At 34.0% G+C, this 18,720-nt stretch overlaps 1 protein-coding gene across 1 annotated transcript in view; it reads left to right on the top strand.

The window, feature by feature from the left end:
* CSMD3 (CUB and Sushi multiple domains 3) overlaps positions 1-18,720 on the top strand; it is a gene marked incomplete at its 5' end in the record, with an annotated part of 1,439,134 nt that overhangs the window by 629,559 nt on the left and 790,855 nt on the right. The window contains one exon of the mRNA XM_007955674.2: positions 6,628-6,749. Within this exon, the coding sequence (XP_007953865.2) occupies positions 6,628-6,749 (122 nt within the window). The remainder of the gene's footprint in view (positions 1-6,627; positions 6,750-18,720) is intronic.

Here is an 18,720-nt window from a genome sequence, read left to right on the forward strand (position 1 = left end):
TCGCTATGAGTCAGAAACAACTTGACGACACTTAACAACAACAACAACATTCGCACAGCTGTTAGTAAATACTCTGTGAATGAGAATACTTACCAAAGAGAGGAATCTTTGAACTATCACTAAATCTAAAGGGAGGAAAAAAAAAATTGAAAAATGAAAAAAAAACACAAAACCGCTTGTTATGACTAATATTATTTTAATCGTTTGTTCATTCACTTACTCATTTTTCCATTCAAATATTATCGAGTGTCTTCTATGTGCCAGGCAGTGTTCTAAGCACTGGAGACAAGGTGGTGAACAAAATCAAATCTTTGCACTCATAATGTAGACATTCTAATGGGGAAATGAGACAATAAACAACTGCATATACATATACAGACACATATATGTATATTCATACACAATACATATAACTGAATATATATATGTATATATACATATATATGTGTGTGTATATATATGTATATGTGTATATATATATATAATATATATATAAACATACATGCATCAGTACAAGTGTATTTATCTGTGTTTGTGTGTAAGACCATGCAACAAATCTAACATTTAGATAGATTAATCAGTGTAGGCCATTATAAGGAGTTCTGTTGTTATTGTTATGTGCTGTGGAGTCAGACCGGACTCATAGCAACTCCCCTTGGGTTTCTGATGTGCTATCACTAAGGAAGTAGATTGCAAAACCTTCCTTCCAAGGAGTGGCTGATAGGTTTGAATGGCCAGCCTTCAGGTTAGCAGTCAGTGCCTTAGGCACTACGATACTATACAAAGTGATAAAGTCAACCACATAAATATCAGGACAAAGAGTATTCCAGGCTGGAAAATAACAAATGCTGAAGTCTTCAAATGGGAATGTTCTCAGGGTGTTTAGGACTTACAATTAAGTGAGTAGAGAGAGCTTCATGGAATTTTCAAATCCTGAGAACATGTGGGAACAGGTTCATCAACGTCTCTAAATATCATAAAAATTAAATGAAGATTCAGAAGGAATAAGTGAAAGTGGTACCTAATGGTACAAAGCTAACTAGAGATAGGTTCCACTTATCATATTCAATATGAAGAGAAATCTCTGCTCTCTGTGTAGATAGAATCCTTAACCTGTGCAAAGTATCCCTCTTACTCAACTGAAAAATGAAAGGTTAGCTTGTCTTACTTGTGTAGTTGAAACATTATTTCTAGCTCACATCTAAATGCCTGAAGGTTACTGTTGAAACAACACATATTGCATTGTATTTAATCTTATTCTTAGGCATTTTTCACAGCATAGTTAACAACATGTTTTTGCCCTGAAAAAAAAAAAAAAAAAGGAATATATAGGTAGAATGGGAATGGATGATTTTTTTTTTTTTTGGCCTGTACAGCTATATTTATATCATTTTACTTAAAGAGCATAACATTTTAATATTATTTTACAATGTTTCTACATATTGGCTTATTTTATTCCCAAAATAAAATTGCAAAATAGGTAAAGTAGGCATTCTTATTACCATATTTAAATCATAGGTGGATGTAAATAAAATAAACAGAATATTATGGAAAAAAAAAAAACAACTCTCTCTAAGGGTGAAGATAATCATAGATAGGCATAAATTGTAAAAAGTTGCTTATCTGTATTAATTCATTAAAAATCAGAACGTTAGCATCTCATATTAAGTCTCCTCATTCAGAACACACTACATGTCTTTTCATTTATACACATGTTTTATTTTATGTCCTTCAGTAAATTTTCATAGTTCTTTTCATGGAGAAATTGTACATTTCTGGCTGAACATATTTTTCAATACTATATATTTATTTCTCTGCTTGTGTGAATTGTATTTTTCCATTTTAACTGCTAATTATTGTGGTTTTACCTTCTTCAGAGATAATTTTTGGGATAGGACTCACAAATTTAACATAGTACATATAGTTGGTAGCTAAACTATTGAATTTCTTGACAATAATTAGGTAGAAATAATTTTATGAAGAGAGTCCAAACCAAACTCATTGCCGTGGAGTCGATTCTACTCATAGCAACCCCATCTTGGGTTTCAGAGGCCATATCTCTATGGAAGTAGATTGCCCAATGTTCCTTCAGAGGAGTGGCTTTTGGGTTTGAACCAGCCTTCTGGTTAGCAGATAAAACACCTTAGGCACTATACCTCCAGAGCTCCTATGAAGATAGTAATACCCTTTAAAAATAATTTATGCATTATCTAGAACTATTCTAAGACATTGTTGAACACTATCTTTTATTGTGGGCATCTGTGTTTTGTTCTAATGTTTTGTAGCAAAAATTTTGATGTTTTATTGGAGAATCTAATGCTTGTTTTGGTTTCTTTATTCTTTATTACACTGAAGATTTTCTCCTTTACTTACTATTTCTATTTTTCTTGTAATTTAAATCATGAATTTCTGTTTGATTTATCAAATGTTTTATGACCATCTACTATAGTCTCTTATTTATTTATCTTTTTTGGGTTATTAACAACTACATCAAGGAAGAAAGTTTCTGAACAAAATAACATATTAACTTAATGTAATTCACTAAGAATTCCAATCATCATTAACTCAAGAAAATGACATGTCAAATTTTCATGGAAAAGAAATATAAAAGAATAAATAAGAAAATTATAAAATAGAATAAGAATGGGAAGATTTGTGGTATCACATATTGCAATCTGTTTTAACAGTATGATACCAGCAGAGAAATAATCATTTAGTTAAGTGAATTAGTTAAAATCACAAACCTCAACAAAGTATGGGTTTCTAAAACACAGTAAAGGTGTCATTTTCTATAATGAGAAGTAATAGGGTTTACAATAGATGTTGTTAGGTAAATGATGATCTAGTTACTGGAAAAAAAAAAAAAAAAGAATTATTCTCCCTACCTCACACCTTACTAAAATAATTCCCAGGTAAATTAAAATCTTAAATATACCACGATAAAATTTTCACAATAAATTACTATGACAGTATCAGAATTAAATACAAGATGGCATTTTCAAACTTAAGTTTGAAGAAATTGTCCTATGTTAATTTAAAGCAAGATTTTAAAATAAAAAATAAAGACTACAGGGGAAAATATTTACAACAAATTAACATATCATATAAGCATAACATTGACATGAAATTAGCATAACAGAAGCTGATAGCAGTAATATACAAGAAACTCATAAAAAATGAAAAAAGAACAATTCAAAGTGTAGAAACAGGAAGAAAAGTCATGGTAAAAGAATTAGATAAAAGCAACAACAACCAATAAAGATACAACAATGTAGAGACTTGGAAATTAAAAACACTAGTAACATACTTAACAGAATGAAAAAAGTACAAAAAGTTGACACTTATTTCAGTGAATGTTTGTACTATTTTGAGAATATGTAGAACTAAGTAAATCTTCAAATAATTGACGCTAAAACATAAGATATTTTATAGCTAAAAAATGCACAATATTATGAACTTCTTAAAATTGTTAAACATGTATTCTCTTTTGGGTCAACAACCCTACCTAAACACCTTCCTCGATGTGATCTTCAAATCCTGTGCTGTGAATGCAATTCCTTGCAGCACCTTGAGGGGAGGAATTAGCAACACTTCCTGTAGAAAAGGTGACACATAGGCTTGGCTTTGTTGAAATTATTGATCTCTGCAGGTAAATGTAAGAAGGAATGACTTTAGACTTGCAGAACAATATGAAAAAAATAGAAAATTATAAAGGATGTGGTACATTCAAGAAAGGGCAAGGAGTCTGTTCTGCATTGCTACACAAGTAGAGTGAATAATTGTGTAAAATGGCATAACTGCCTGGATACTTAAGGGGAATAATTTTATATTTTATTTTTGGTAGTTTGTAATTTGTCTTATAGGAAATAGAAATGTATCAAATGTGCATCTGCATACAAAAGTTTCATAGATCTTATACAGTTAAGAGGCACTCTGATGGTGCAGTGGTTAAAGCATAAGGCTGCTAACCAAAAGGTTAACAATTCCAAGCCACCAGCCTCTTCACAATAGAAAGATGAAGCACTCTCCTTCTGCAAAGATTTACAGCCTTGGAAACCCTCTGGGGTCGCTATGATTCCGAATTGACTTGGTGGCAGTGGGTTTTGGGTGTACAGTTAAGAGAAATAGTCAAATCTTTATTATAGAAATGAAAATATAGCAGTACTGAGGAGGATAGGAGCTCTGGTGGCACTGTGCTTAAAGCATTGGGTCGCTAACCAAAAGATCTGCAGTTTGAGCTCATCAACTTCGCACAGAGGAAAGATGAGGCAGTCTGCTTTTGTAAAGATTTTCAGCCTTAGAAATCTTGTGGGGCTTCTACTCTGTCCTGTGCGGTTGCTAAGGGTCACAGTTGACTCGATGGCAGTGGGTGTTGAGGAGGATGGGACAGAGAGAGTAATTGGAGTGTAAGAATATAGGTACCTTGCTGTTTCTAGTTCTGGACAAAGATGACAATAAAGCACTGGCAGTGGAAAGAAAGGAGGGAAACAAAAATGTTTCAGAGGAGGAATAGCCAGGTCTTGAGTGACTAGGCATGCTTGGGAGTCAGGAGGGGTATTTAGGAGTGTTTAATTAGAAATTAAATAAAAGAGGTTAGGTTTAAAAATTTCATTGGAAATCAAGTGTCAGACACCATAATTGATGATGTAGATTTGAGTCATCAACATTGAAATGACCATTGAAGTCATAGTAGTGAATTAGAATAAATTAGATTAGCTATTCGGAGAGACCATTGAAAAGAGAAAATAGGCCATTATATCAATCCATATTTACAGGTCCAATAAAAAAAATGGAACTAAGGCAAAGATTATTGCGTCAAAGTATTTAACACATACAGGTAAAAAATTAGATTTCAGTATTGTGTAAAAGAAAGCAGATAATTTCAAGCTAAACTTATCAATAATGTCAATTGCTGCTGCAAAATAAAAAATAATGATGCAATATTAGATTTATCAATTGTTGTTGTTGTTTGCCGTTGAGTCGGCCTCGACTCATAGTGACCCCTCCTTGGGTTTCTGAGGCAGTATCACTACGGAAGTAGGATTGCCCAACCTTCTTTCCGAGGAGTGGCTGGTGGGTTTGAACCGCCAGCCTTCTGGTGAGCAGTCAAGTGCCTTAGGCACTATGCTACCAGAGCTCCTAGATTTATCAATTAGGAGGGCGTTTATGGTCATTGCAAAAACAATTTCAGTACTAAAGTGAGATCAACAGTGATACTTACAAGAGGGAATGGGGTAGAAGAAAATGGAATAGTGACTAGAGAAGATCTCAAAGCAGTTAGGCAGCAAATAGAAAAAGCGACTAAATGGTGGAAATAACGTTAAAGGAAGAAAAATACCATGTATTATGTTCTCCTCATTACAACACTAACATCGTTTAGTATCAGAGGTAAACAAGAGAAAGTTAAAGATAATCATTAAAACATAACTAGGCATAAACTTAGGAGCTCTGGTAGCATAGTGGCTAAAGCACTTGACTGCTAACCAGAAGGCTGGTGGTTCAAACCCATCAGCCACTCCTCGGAAGGAAGGTTGGGCAATCCTACTTCCGTAGTGATACTACTTCGGAAACCCAAGGAGGGGTCGCTATGAGTTGCAGCCAACTCGACGGCACATAACAACAACAACAACAAAGGCATAAACTTAAAGTTCAAAGAGTGATTATCTGGAATAGATTTATGCTAACATAAAAGCTAAAGGGAAACAACTAGTAGTTTTTTTTTTTTTTTAAAGTTTCATTTAACTCACTAGAGAGACATACTTTCTTACGTTCAATGGCAAGAGGACAAGATTTGTTGCAATGAGAAGACCTGAACTCAAATCCTGTTTATTCACTGAGTAACCTCAGGCAAGTCAAGCAAACTTTTAGGACATCCAGAAACTGACCTGTAAAGTGGTGATGACAAAAATGACATGAAGACTTAAGTGCAAAGGAAAATGTGTATTTAACTGAACAGCACTAAAAAGTAAAATGGATTATTATTTATGGATTAGAAAAGGATAAGATGGGTAGGATTTTAATGGAATGGGATAAAGAAATAGAAGTCAAAAGTAATGAGATCAAGAAAGCTTGTATAGTCAAACTCTCACTTTTAGGGGAACTTATTAAAATAATTCCAATTCTCTTTATACTCTGAATTGTTAAATTCACAGTTATAAAATCAGAAAGAGTATTTTGATATATTGTCTCAACTACGTGATTATGAATCTTTGGGTATTTAATAAACAAAAATGAAATTAGTTTTTAGATTGCTTAATCAATCCAAGTCTTTGCTTTTTTCTTTTTGTAGGTTTTTATTAATAGAATATTGGATAAATACACCTCTCTCTAATTAAAGTAGCCTATTTATAGTCAGAGGATAATTTATCATGCCTCCAACTTATTTATAACTAGTTTTCAATTAATAGTGAAAGTACTGAGTTAGTAAACTACAGGGTATTAAAAAAAAAAAAAAAAAAAAAAACTCTGATTTTGATAAGTGACGTTAGAATACCATAATAAACACAGTATTTCTGTGTGGTTATAATTGTGCAGTTTTATATTTAAAGCCTTTTTAAAAATATTTTATTACCATAGTTTTGCATATGTAATATATGACCATCTTTTAAGATGCAATTTCTCTTTCAGTGAAGACTTGTGGCTCTAATCTTCAAGGACCAAGTGGTACCTTTACGTCTCCCAATTTCCCATTCCAGTATGACAGCAATGCACAATGCGTCTGGGTCATCACAGCAGTGAATACAAATAAGGTAAGGGAAACACCAGCCACAGCAGAACAGTCTAATCACAATGACAATGGTACGGAGGTCCTGAGAAAAGTGCACTAAAGAAAACTCATAACTAAAGTGTGATTTCGGCAATGTTTTCCTACATATCTATTTATAAGAAACTGGGGAAATAAACACAAATAATACAATTCTAGTCCTAGTTACTAACACATTATTGAAAACATGTTAAAATTTTAAATGGATATTTTCTGAGATTCATTTATATTTATATTCATTTTTGAAGGTTGTATTTCTTTTTCTTAAAAGGAATCTGGGATAATTTCTTTTTACTGGATATCTTTTCTACTTAACACATGGTCCAAGTATATCATGTTTATATACACAGATGATTTTTTTTTCAGTGTTTCCTCATTGCTATAGGTCAACCAGCTATTCTTTATTGTAAATAGCAGTTTAATGTGTTCTGTACTAATTGATGATTCATATTATAGCTATTTCAAAAGGTTAGATTATCTTTGTATTTGATTTTAACATAAGTGATTTATCTAAATATGAATTTACCACTAGACTTTAAACAAAATTGTAGCACAGAATGAGTTAAGAGGAGCTGAAAATCAACTAGTTTTCCTCTCCTGCTGGTTCTATCTTGCTTTTCTTTGTAAGATGTGCTTTTATAACAACAGAAAACACCTAATAGGAAAAACTGACATTTTCCTCTGATTAAGTGTTAGCTACCTTCTTTGAATTAGATTAAGGAAATTTTGGTGGCAATGCACACATGCTGTTGTTGTTATGTGCCATTGAGTCGGACCCGTCTCATAACGACCTCTCGCTGTGTTTCCAAGGCAGTATCACTATGGAAATAGATTGCCCAACCTTCCTCCCAAGGCATGGCTAGTGGGTTTGAACTACCAGCCTTCTGGTTAGCCGACAAGTGCCTTAGGCACTACACTACCAGAGCTCCCATACTGTGGTCAAATTCTGGTTCAAAGGCTGATTTATAACTTAATAACTAAGACAATTTAATAGTTATTCAACTTCTCTGGAATTCAATTTATTTATCTATAAAATGTGAATGTTATAAAGATATATTTTATAATGTTATTGGGAGAAATAAAATGTTTTGTAGAGTTAGTAAGTAATCTAAATACATTGACTCATAAATCTTAGGTAAAGCATATACAGCACTTTTTTCCCCTAAGTATCCTATTTTCTTAGGGCTCCTGTAACAAAAATACCCTAAAACATTAGTTTTAACAAATAGAAACTTATTCTCTCACAATTTAGGAGCCAGAATTCCAAATTCAGGGCAGTGGTTCTAGGGAAAAGTTCTCTCTGTCCACTCGGAAAGAAAATCCTTGTCTCAGCTTCTATAACTTTCTTCTGGACATTCCTTGGCCATCCCCATCTTTCTTCCATCTGTGTTTGCTCAGATCTGTGTCTATATTGCTCTTTTTCTCACTCAGAAGTGACTGGATTTAGGACACACTCTAAACTGACATGACCTCATTAACGTATTAAAGAAAGCCCAAGTCCCAAAAGGAATTATATGCACAGATATATCCACAAAAGTGATCAGAAACCCAGCACACATGTTAGGGGGACACAATTCAATCCCTAACATTAAGGGTATATACTTTCTACTTATCTGAAGGAAAAAGCTCTGGAAAGAATGAATGGATGTGCTGATATCAGACCAATTAAGTCCAGCTCTCCACTCAAGTATCCATTTTTGACATTATGCTGCATAGCCTCCTCTCAGAAATGTTTATGATCTAAAATACGTAAATAGATAAATAGAAAGGAAGGGAGGAAGATAAATAGATAGGTCGATAGATGATAGGTAGATAGATATCAGTTTCAGAAACCCTAGTTCAAAGAACAGCATTGCATCAGAGTTGGAGGAACGAAACAATCAATTTCAATTGTCTCATAGAAGAGTCCTGGTTTAAGAATAGAACTAGATTATAGACCTACAGACATACACTCTTAGAATTATCTATGTTAATTTGGGAATATTGCCAAATCCACTCCTTTGCTGTATAAAGAAAAACATTTATCCACCCAAACTCTGTCGTCAGTTCAATTCAATTCCACAAATATTTAATTATTGAAAATCTTCTCTGTGCAAATCATTGGGTTGCTGAGAAAATACAGAGTATGAAGTCCTTGATAAATAAACTAACATAGTATTAGCAACATGCTGGGTGCTAGTCTCAGCACTACTTAAGAATTATTGAATGCTCACAAGACTCCTGTGAGGTAGAGACTTTTATTGTCTGCACTTCACAGAGAGGTTAGATAACTTGTCAAAGGTCAGAGCTGTGTACTTTAGAAGATATATGTTATGTACCAGAGTGTATCTTGCATTAAGATATAAGTATCTTATACTAAGATAAGTGTGAAGTAAATTCATTAAAACACACTGTATTAATCTTGTTTTGAGATAAACATCTTTGGTCATAGGAACTACCTATAATTTTATCAAAATATGGCACTACCTCCTGTTTTGTAAGATACTTGTGTTGTGGAGTTTAAATCACTGCATGATTGTTATCTAAAATGTCACAGAGGTCGTTACAATTTTTCTTATTTGTTTTATCTAATCTACCAAAACTTTTATCTCTTTTTCCTTCCCCTGAAAAATTTCTAATTTTTTTTCTAGGTAGAACTTAGTAAAACTTTCACTTCCTTGCTATTTTTATGAAATAACTAATTGTAGCCATTAATTCTTGGACTGTTAAAATGCTGATAGTTTAAGACAACCTATAGAAATTGGTTTTAAAACATTTTTAAAAATTTAAAAAATAACAATTATATGTTATATCGTGACCAAAACCAAATAAATAAATAAAACCTCACTGTTGTCAAGTCGGTTCCAACTCATAACGACCCCTCCTTGGGTTTCCGAGGCAGTATCACTACGGAAGTAGATTGCCCCATCTTCCTTCCGAGGAGTGGCTGGTGAGTTTGAACCTCCAGCCTTGTGATAAGCAGTCAAATGCCTTAGGCCCTGTGCCACCAGAGAATTATATGTCACATTGTGACACCCACACATATATAATTATACATAATACAACAAAACGTTTTTCCTTGCTATAGGAATATTCTTCTTTAGTATCTATTCTAGTTTATTTTTTCATTTTTCAATTGCCCACCAAATGAACTTCATAAAGCACTAGTAGGATGTAACTCACAGTTTGAAAAAGAGTATTGGAAATATTTTTTTTTCCATAAATTACAGTCTGGAAACCCATTTTGGAAGGTAACTGCTGGTGTAAACAAAGTTGTTGTTATTGTTGTTATGTTTCCAAGGCTGTATCACCATGGAAGTAGATTGCCCAACCTTCCTTCCAAGGAGTGGCACAAATTTGCTAGTTGGCATAAAACCCAGTTAACCAAAGAGATTATTTTTATTCAATAATTATATATCATATTATTCCATATTTATCTTCTTGTTTGTCTTCATAGTCTACATCTTTAAAGCAAACATAGTGTCTTAAGTCACCAAAATAAAGAGATTGTTAGTGAAAAAAAAAACCTGAGACTTGAAACTGGTGGTTTCAAATCTAGTCTGTACCTTTTATTAGCTATATTATCAATGGCATGATTATTGAGTCCTCTGAACCATAGTTATACTTTTTCACCCACACAGACAAGTAGATATTCTGATTAGAAAAGGAAATGAGAAATGCTTGATTCAAAGTAAAGTCACTATAAATGACACCTGTTGTTGTTGTTGTTGTTATGTGCCGTCGAGTCAAACCCGACTCATAGCGACCCCTCCTTGGGTTTCCGAGGCAGTATCACTACGGAAGTAGGATTGCCCAACCTTCCTTCCGAGGAGTGGCTGATGGGTTTGAACCACCAGCCATCTGGTTAGCAGGCAAGTGTCTTAGCCACTATGCTACCAGAGCTCCCATAAATGACACCTATTATTGCCAAATGTTGCCATTTCATCAAGAATCATGCTTTCCTTCCGTTATTGTTTTGCCTTAATTTTTGTATTAGTGCAGAAAAATCATCAGCAAATTCTATCTTCCATATTTGATATGGTGGTTGAATAATTTATAGATGGCAGTGTCTTCTATTAAATATTAAAACACTAATTTATAGTCATTGTTGCTTTGATCAGTTTACAAGTGTTGCAATTTAGCTCAATAAAAAAAAAGTACAATGGCATTGTAATTTTAAAGTAATATATATTTTTGATATTTCTTTATGTCCCTTCCACAAACTTCATTAGAGAAATGTTTCCTTTAATTGTAATATTTGAATGATAAAAATAATTGAGGGTTTCTTTATAATAGCAAGTTAATATTCGACAACTGGTACTTTAAGCTAACCAAATCATTCAATTAATTGTTCTTGCATTAAGACACACATTTAATATTATCTCCATATGTGAAATATATGCTAGTCTCACTTGATCTTGTCCTGAATTTCTGTCAGTGTGATCTTTTTCAGTGATAGGTAGTATAGTACATTAATATTTAATGTGATATATGTGTACTCTAGGGTACACAAATACTTCTCTGGGGTATATAATTGCCTTAGGACCTCTGGTGGTATAGTGCCTAAAGCATTTGACTGTTAAACAGAAGACTGTGGTTCAAACCCACCAGCCACTCCTTAGAAAGAAGACTGGCCAATCTACTTCTATAAAGATACCACCTTGGAAAACCAAGGAGTGGTCCCTATGAGTTGAATCAACTGGACAACAGTGAGTTTGAATTTTTTTAATAGATGACTTAGACCCAATTTTCAGATCTTTCACTTTCTAACAATGTCTTGCCTGAAGACCTGCTTCTGTCTGCTCATTTTCCTTTACCATCTCCCCGTTGACAATTATTATTCATTTAAATTTCATGTGAAATACAAATACTACTTTCCAGCTGGAATATGACTATGATACATTGCTTGACTAAAATAAAATGTGTTGTAGCCAGAGTCGTAAATCCCACATGCATTGCTCCCAAAGAGAAGAGAGTCCTTAAGAACAGAAGAAAAAAAAAAAAAAAGGTTCACTAAGAAATATTTGAAGGAGGCGATACCTTATTTTATGTAAGCAACAACTCATAAAAGGTACCATTTACATAGATACTTAGATATGTATACATGTGTCTCTCTCTCTCTCTATCTATCTATCTATCATCTATCTATGTATCTATCTATGTATCTACCTACCTACCTATCTATCCATTCCCAGCCATATACCTATATTTTTATCCATCTCTCTGTATCTCTATCTTATAGCAAGAATTCATTATATATGGAAGCATATCACTTGTTAATTGTAACTGAAACAGAATGTCAAATTTCCTCAAACAGAAAGACATTCTGATTTGATTGATTATTTCAATTTTTTCCCATTTACATTGTGTGGTACAAATTTTCTAGAAACATAATGAAGATTTTGAAGAAACTTTGTGTTTAAGGCATTTGCAAAATAAACAGAATAGCAGAAACTACAACATTTGCAGCTACCTACAATTAAAATTTTAAAATAAAAGAGATGACAATTTAAAATTGTGGGAAAATATGCAATTTTTTTCAAAAAGTGTTTGATTTATGTGAACAAAATAGTATTAAGGTTACTGATGTAGACAAAGGAGCTTTGGTGATGCAGTGTCTAAGGCATTTGACTGCTAACCAGAAGATTGGAAATTCACACCCACCAGCTGCTCCATGGAAGGAACATGGGGCAATCTACTTCTGGAAACATTTACTTCTTTGGAAACCCAAGGGATGTTGCTATGAGTCAGAATCGACTCAATGGTAATAGGTTTTTTTGGTTTGGTCTAGACAAGTCTTATCCAATAGATGTATTATGCAAACCTCATATACAATTTTAAATTTTCTAGATGACACATTGCAAAAATATTTTTAAAGATAAAATAAAATTTTATTATATTTATTTAATATACATTTCTTTTATATTATTTTTTTCATTTATCTTCCACTTTACCAAACAAGTTATCCCTTTTCAGGGCCTGATCCCTCCTGATAACACATCCAAAGTGCATGAGACAAGATATCATGATGTTTTCTTCTAAGGAACAGCCTCACTACTGGTGGTCCATGGCATGTTTAATATTCTTTGCTGCAAAAAGGGCAGGGAGGCCACGTCTTCTGATTTCCTCTAACTGCTCAAGAGGAAGACAGAATCACCATCAATAGCCCAAGGCCTATTACTGAAAGGCTGCCTGCCTCCAGCCCTTTCACCTACTGTTCCTCCCAAAGCACCCACCAACCTCTCTCCTGGGTTCAATAATTCATTGCAATGGCCACACAGAACTCACAAATTATAGGGTTTATTAGGGAAGCACCAGGCTACTTCTGCTCAAGGTCAGGAAAAATGCTCAGTCTCTCTCCCAGCCGCCGTCTCTCAACCAACAGTCTCTCACAGTCTGTCTCCCAGTAGTGTGTGTCCCTCAGTGTCTCTCTCAGCAATGCATGTCTCTTGTGTCTCTTTCAGGAGCGCATCTCTTTCCACAGCACGTCTTCCCCAACCAGCAGTCAGAGAGAGTTCTGCCTCTAGGAGGCCTCCTTTTGAGCCTGGCAGAGTGGCCAAACTAGCCAATCACAGCATCAGAACTCTAAGCACCTGAGAGAGAATGGGAACCTCCCAGAACATTGTTTTGTGTTGGGAGTGACCAACAGAAATACTCCAGGTGGACAACTTTAGCAATCAAGAGCTTCTCAGTTGCTCATAGCAAATCCCACCTTGGAGTTTACTAAGACTTATGGGTAGAAAAGCCACACTAAATAGTTTACTACACTGCATTTGCTAACTCCATAATTCACATACACCAATTCTTCTGCAGTCATCCTTATTCCCTGTCTAGCTTTCACGCACATATGAAGTGATAGAAAACATCATAGCTTGGGTAAGGCATAGTTTAGTCCTTATGATGACATCTTTGCTTTTTAACACTTTAAAGACGTCTTTTGTAATAGATTTGCCCAATGCAATATGTCATTTGATTTCTGGACTGCTGCTTCCATGGGCATTAGTTGTGGATCTAAGTAAAATGAAATCATTGACAGCTTCAATCTTTTCTCCATTCATCATGATGTTGTTTATTTGGTCCAATTTTGAGGACATTTTTTTTTCCATATGTTGAAGTATAATCTATACTACACTCTGTCTTTTGATTCATCAGTAAGTGCTTCAAGTCCTTTTCCTTTTCATCGTGCAAGTTTGTGTCATCTGCATATCTCAGGTTGTTAATGAGTCTTTCTCCAATCCTAATACCACATTTTTCTTCATCTAGCCCATTTTCTCCAATTATTCATTCAGCATACAGACTGATAAGTGTCGTGGAAGGATACAACTCAGGTGCATACTTTTTCTGATTTTAAACAAGTATGGAGAAGAACAAGCAAAAAGGTTGTGAATGGAGACATGAATGTCTAAGTTGTCAGCATAAAGATGTTATTTGAAACCATGAAATTGAATGAGATTACAATATAAGTAAGTCTTAGGAGAAAAGTCAATCTAAGAATAAATAATGGATGAATAACCATTAAAAACTAATGACTTTGGTGCCTACATGGAAATGAGTTATAATTTTTGCATGTCTTTTTTTCTGCTATACTTTTTATATTTAAAGACCATCTATTCCCAACCTAAAATCCAAATAACCATGGGGAAATCACAGTATAAATGTCTCAAATATATTTGTAATATTTTTCAAATATAAATACAGAACATGCTATTAAAATTATAAAATATATATGTAATATAAATATATTCATAGCATCCAACTCACAGCGACTCCCATTGGATTTCTGAGGCAGTAAATCTTCATGGAAGTAGATTGCTCCATCTTCCTTCTGCAGAGCAGCTGGTAGGTTTGAGCTGCCAATGTTTTTGTTAACAGGGAAATACCTTAGGCACTGTGGTACCAGAGGTGCTTAATACATTACTAATGAAAATAAAAGCGTATGGATTCTGTATGCATTATGTCTCAAAATAAAGAAAATAAAAATCCTCACAATTTGACCAATAAGCAACATCATGGTAAATGGAAATAATATTGAAGTTGTAGAGGATTTCACTTGTCTAAGACCCACAATCAATGCCCATGGAAGCAGAAGTAATTAAATCAAATGATGTATTGCATTGGGCAAATCTGCTGAAAGACTTCCTTAAATTCTTAAAAAGCAAAATGTCATTTGATGACTACAGTGTGCCTGACCCAAGCCATGGTGTTATCTGTTGTCTCATATGCACGCAAAAGCTTGCAATGAAATAGGAAGATTGAAGAATTGATACATTTGTATCATGGTGTTAGTGAAGAATAGTGAATGTGCCATGGACAGCCAGGACAAAGAACAAATCATCTTTGGAGGAAGTACAGCCAGAATGGTCCTTAGGAACAAGGATGGCAAGACTATCTATTACTTTGGACATATCAAGAAGGACCCATCCCTGGAGAAGGACATCGTGCTTGGTAAATTAGAGATCAGCAAAAAAGTGGAAGACCCTCAACAAGTTAGAATGACACAGTGGCTTCCCCAAAGGGTTCAAACATAGCAACGTTTATGAGGATGAAACAGAACCAAGCAATATTTTGTTGTTATGTATGAGGTCACTATGAATTGGTGACAACTGTATAGAACTTAACAATATTTGCCTCTTTGTTTTTTTTCTTAATCAATTGATAATAACTCTCTCATGTGAGGGTCCCATGATTTTTTTTTCCATAATATTAAAAAGTGTTCCTCATTTTCAAACTTGAACAATCAATTAAAAGTAAACCCACCAGCTGCTCTGTGACAGGAAGAATGAGCAATCTACTTCCATAAGGATTTACAGCCTTGGAAACCCAGTGGGGATAGCTATGAGTCAGAGAAGAGTCCATGGCAGTGATTTTGGTTTTTGAGTTTTCAATCAGTGATATGCAAGTGGATTAGCCTTTAAAAACAAAAGGAACTATCGCATGAGAAAAGCATGTCAGGTCCTGTTTTAGAGTCTTCTGAAGGTCCCTTTCATCTTTAAGTCAATCCTGACTTTATCAGGACAATTAGAAATTCTTAAGAAAATCTACTGGCACTGTGGTTAAGGGATTCACCTGCTAAGCAAAAGGTCAGTGGTTCCAACCTACCAGGGGCTCTGTGGAAGAAAAATGAGGCAGCCAGCTTCTGTAAAAATTTATGGTCTAAGAAACCTTATAGCCTCACTGAGTTGGAATCGACTAGAAGGCAGTGTGTTTTGTTTCATTTGGGTATTCTACGACTCAGCATGGTCACCCTTAATGTTAAGCTGTTACCTTAATTAGGCTTTGGATTTAATATTGAAACTCAGTACCCACATTTTATTTTGGTGATATTAATTGGAATATAACAACATCAACAACAACATTAATTGGAAACCTGTCTTATTTCCTACCTGCATTTCTGTTCTATTATCTTCACTTTGCTAGGCTGGGATCATTTCTCGCTACTGCTAGTTCTTTTTCCAGGGACTGGACTACAGTTGTTGATCCATGGACCACTGTTAGGAGCTTGGCAACCTACCAAACAAATGAGCTAATTACCTGCCTCTGGCTCCTTCATCCTTCTGTTTTATTACCCGAACCAAACTTCCCCACATAACCTTCCTCTTCGTTTATCGCCGTCTACTTATTGCCATTCCTCTGAAAGATGTCTTCCCAGTATCTGTATCTGGTTCCATCATTGTGAGACCTTCTCTTTTCTACTGGGGGACTACTTCCTTGTTCATTCATTCAGTACACGTATTTTGAGTAACTAGTAGGTATCAGATATACTTATTATTGCAGGTAATTTAATGGTGAAATCATCAAGCTAAAATTATTTCTCTCATCAGAATTACAGGTGTCACAAACAATAAAAAACCAACATAAGTAAGATAGTAGGTGGTATAGCTGCTATTGAGAATAATTCAGCAACGCAAGGGACATGAGAATTATGAGATATAAGTTTCTGTTTTACACAAAAGACACTACAGGAGAGAGTGAATGGGAAAAAAGTAGAAAGTAGAAGTGAATCTACAGTAGACTTGTACCATATTATGTTTTAACTTACACAGCATCTATCTGTTTCCTATTCTTTATGAAAGGTATAGAACTATCCCTCCACATTCAAAGTACCCTGTCTCATATACTTGATCCTCATCTGCCAAGAAAATGTCAATGGTGTATCGAAACTGACTTTTACCAGCTCTTAAAAGCCTATTATTAAATTATTAGCATTGTAGTGAGCTGGTAGTTAAACATAGTCAATATAAAAATTTAAGTTATATAAATATAAAACTAAATATTATATTTAAAAAGGTAATACCAGAACTTATTTTTTAAATATTTTATTATACTTTACTATTAGTTGCACTCTTAAATTATTTACATTTATTTTATTCATATATAAAACTGCTATATAATGGTGTGCTACCATATATCTCTTCTTAATTCTGAATTCTATCACATTTGAATCATGAAACTGGCTGTGGTGGAAGAATTTATACTATAGGATTTGGGAAATAATACAAATCAGGGCTTTATTATTTATTTAGATTATTTAGATATAGATATCTAAATATATTAGGTTTAGATATAGAAAGTGATGAAGAAAACTCTGATCATGAAAATTAAGTGTCATGTCGAAAGCCAATTTTTTTCATGCTGTTTACAAAATTTAAGAAATTTTCTTCCAGTATTTGAAAACTATCATCCAATTTAGTGATGAAGTCATACACGTCAATGACAAACAAATAATATTCTGACATATGTCTTTATTTTTTCTATTATGTTTTACTTATTAATAAACTAAAACCAAACTCATTGCCATTGAGTAGATTCTGAGTCATAGAGACACCCCCCCAATGGGTGTCCCAGGCAGTAAATCCTTACGGAAGCTGATCACCCATCTTCATTCCAAAGACCAGCTGGTGAGTTTGTACCATTGATCTTCTGGTTAACAGCCAAATGATTTACTCCCTACACCACAATAGCTCTTTGCTCATTAATATAAATTAAAAGTATCGATTACTATACATACACCATAACTACACTCATTCATTTTATGAATTGCAGCCATAGTTTGGCTACAGATATAAGTGTGGTAAAATTCAATGAAGAATTTCATGAAAATAGATTACTTGTGAAGACTACTACAAAAATATTATATATTTATTTACTGTTTGTAAATTATGTTTTATATAATTTATATCACTAAAATTTTTAACAAACATAGGTTTTATTTTGTTTGATTTTAAAAACCAAAACTTTTACTAATACATTATTGCTGTCTTCTCTCCTAATTTAAGTAAGTCTGATTACTCCTGCAGCTTGAGAAAAGTGGTGCACACTGAAATTTTCTTTTCTTTTCTTTTTTTGGTTCATTTATTAGAAAAAGAGATATGATGTGTTAAGTCATTGTTGTGATGACTTTTCATGATCTTTATAAAACAGTATAATTATCATCCCCATTTTTTAGGTAAGGAAACAGAGTCAGGGAGTTAAAGTAGTTTGCACAAGACTACAGTGTAGCTTTCAGAGCTAGGATTCCTAACTAGGAACTCTGAATCCTGCATACATCACCTGTTTTTTCCTTCTAGCTGGATCCCAAAGTCTTGCCAGACTCCTGTCCTTTCTTCAACCTAGAATTCCAGTTTTTGTTTGCTTCTATCTTTTGAAAATGTTGTTGTGTTTTTATTTCAGTTAGTTGTTACCAAAGTACCTTGAGGTAGAGGGCTAATGGCCTAGTCATCATTTAAATTATCTCCCGAATTATTTTGAGGGGAGCCTATTGCAATGTTTCACTCTCCACGTTGTTTTCTCTCTCTAGGAGCAATGTTCTGATATATTGTACTACATTCTGTGAAATGTTAATATCCTTATTTCCCATGTACTTATTTATATCTGGATGAGAGGTATCCATGTCTTTAAAATATATAGTATCTGGTAAAATGTGAACATTTATTCTGGTTTCAGGGTTTCCAATAGTCTTTTGAGAGGTGAATTTCTAA

The sequence above is a fragment of the Orycteropus afer genome, unplaced genomic scaffold (assembly GCF_000298275.1).
Source record: "Orycteropus afer afer isolate SDZICR_OR568_19922 unplaced genomic scaffold, OryAfe1.0 scaffold00530, whole genome shotgun sequence".
NCBI classification, from domain to species: domain Eukaryota; kingdom Metazoa; phylum Chordata; class Mammalia; order Tubulidentata; family Orycteropodidae; genus Orycteropus; species Orycteropus afer.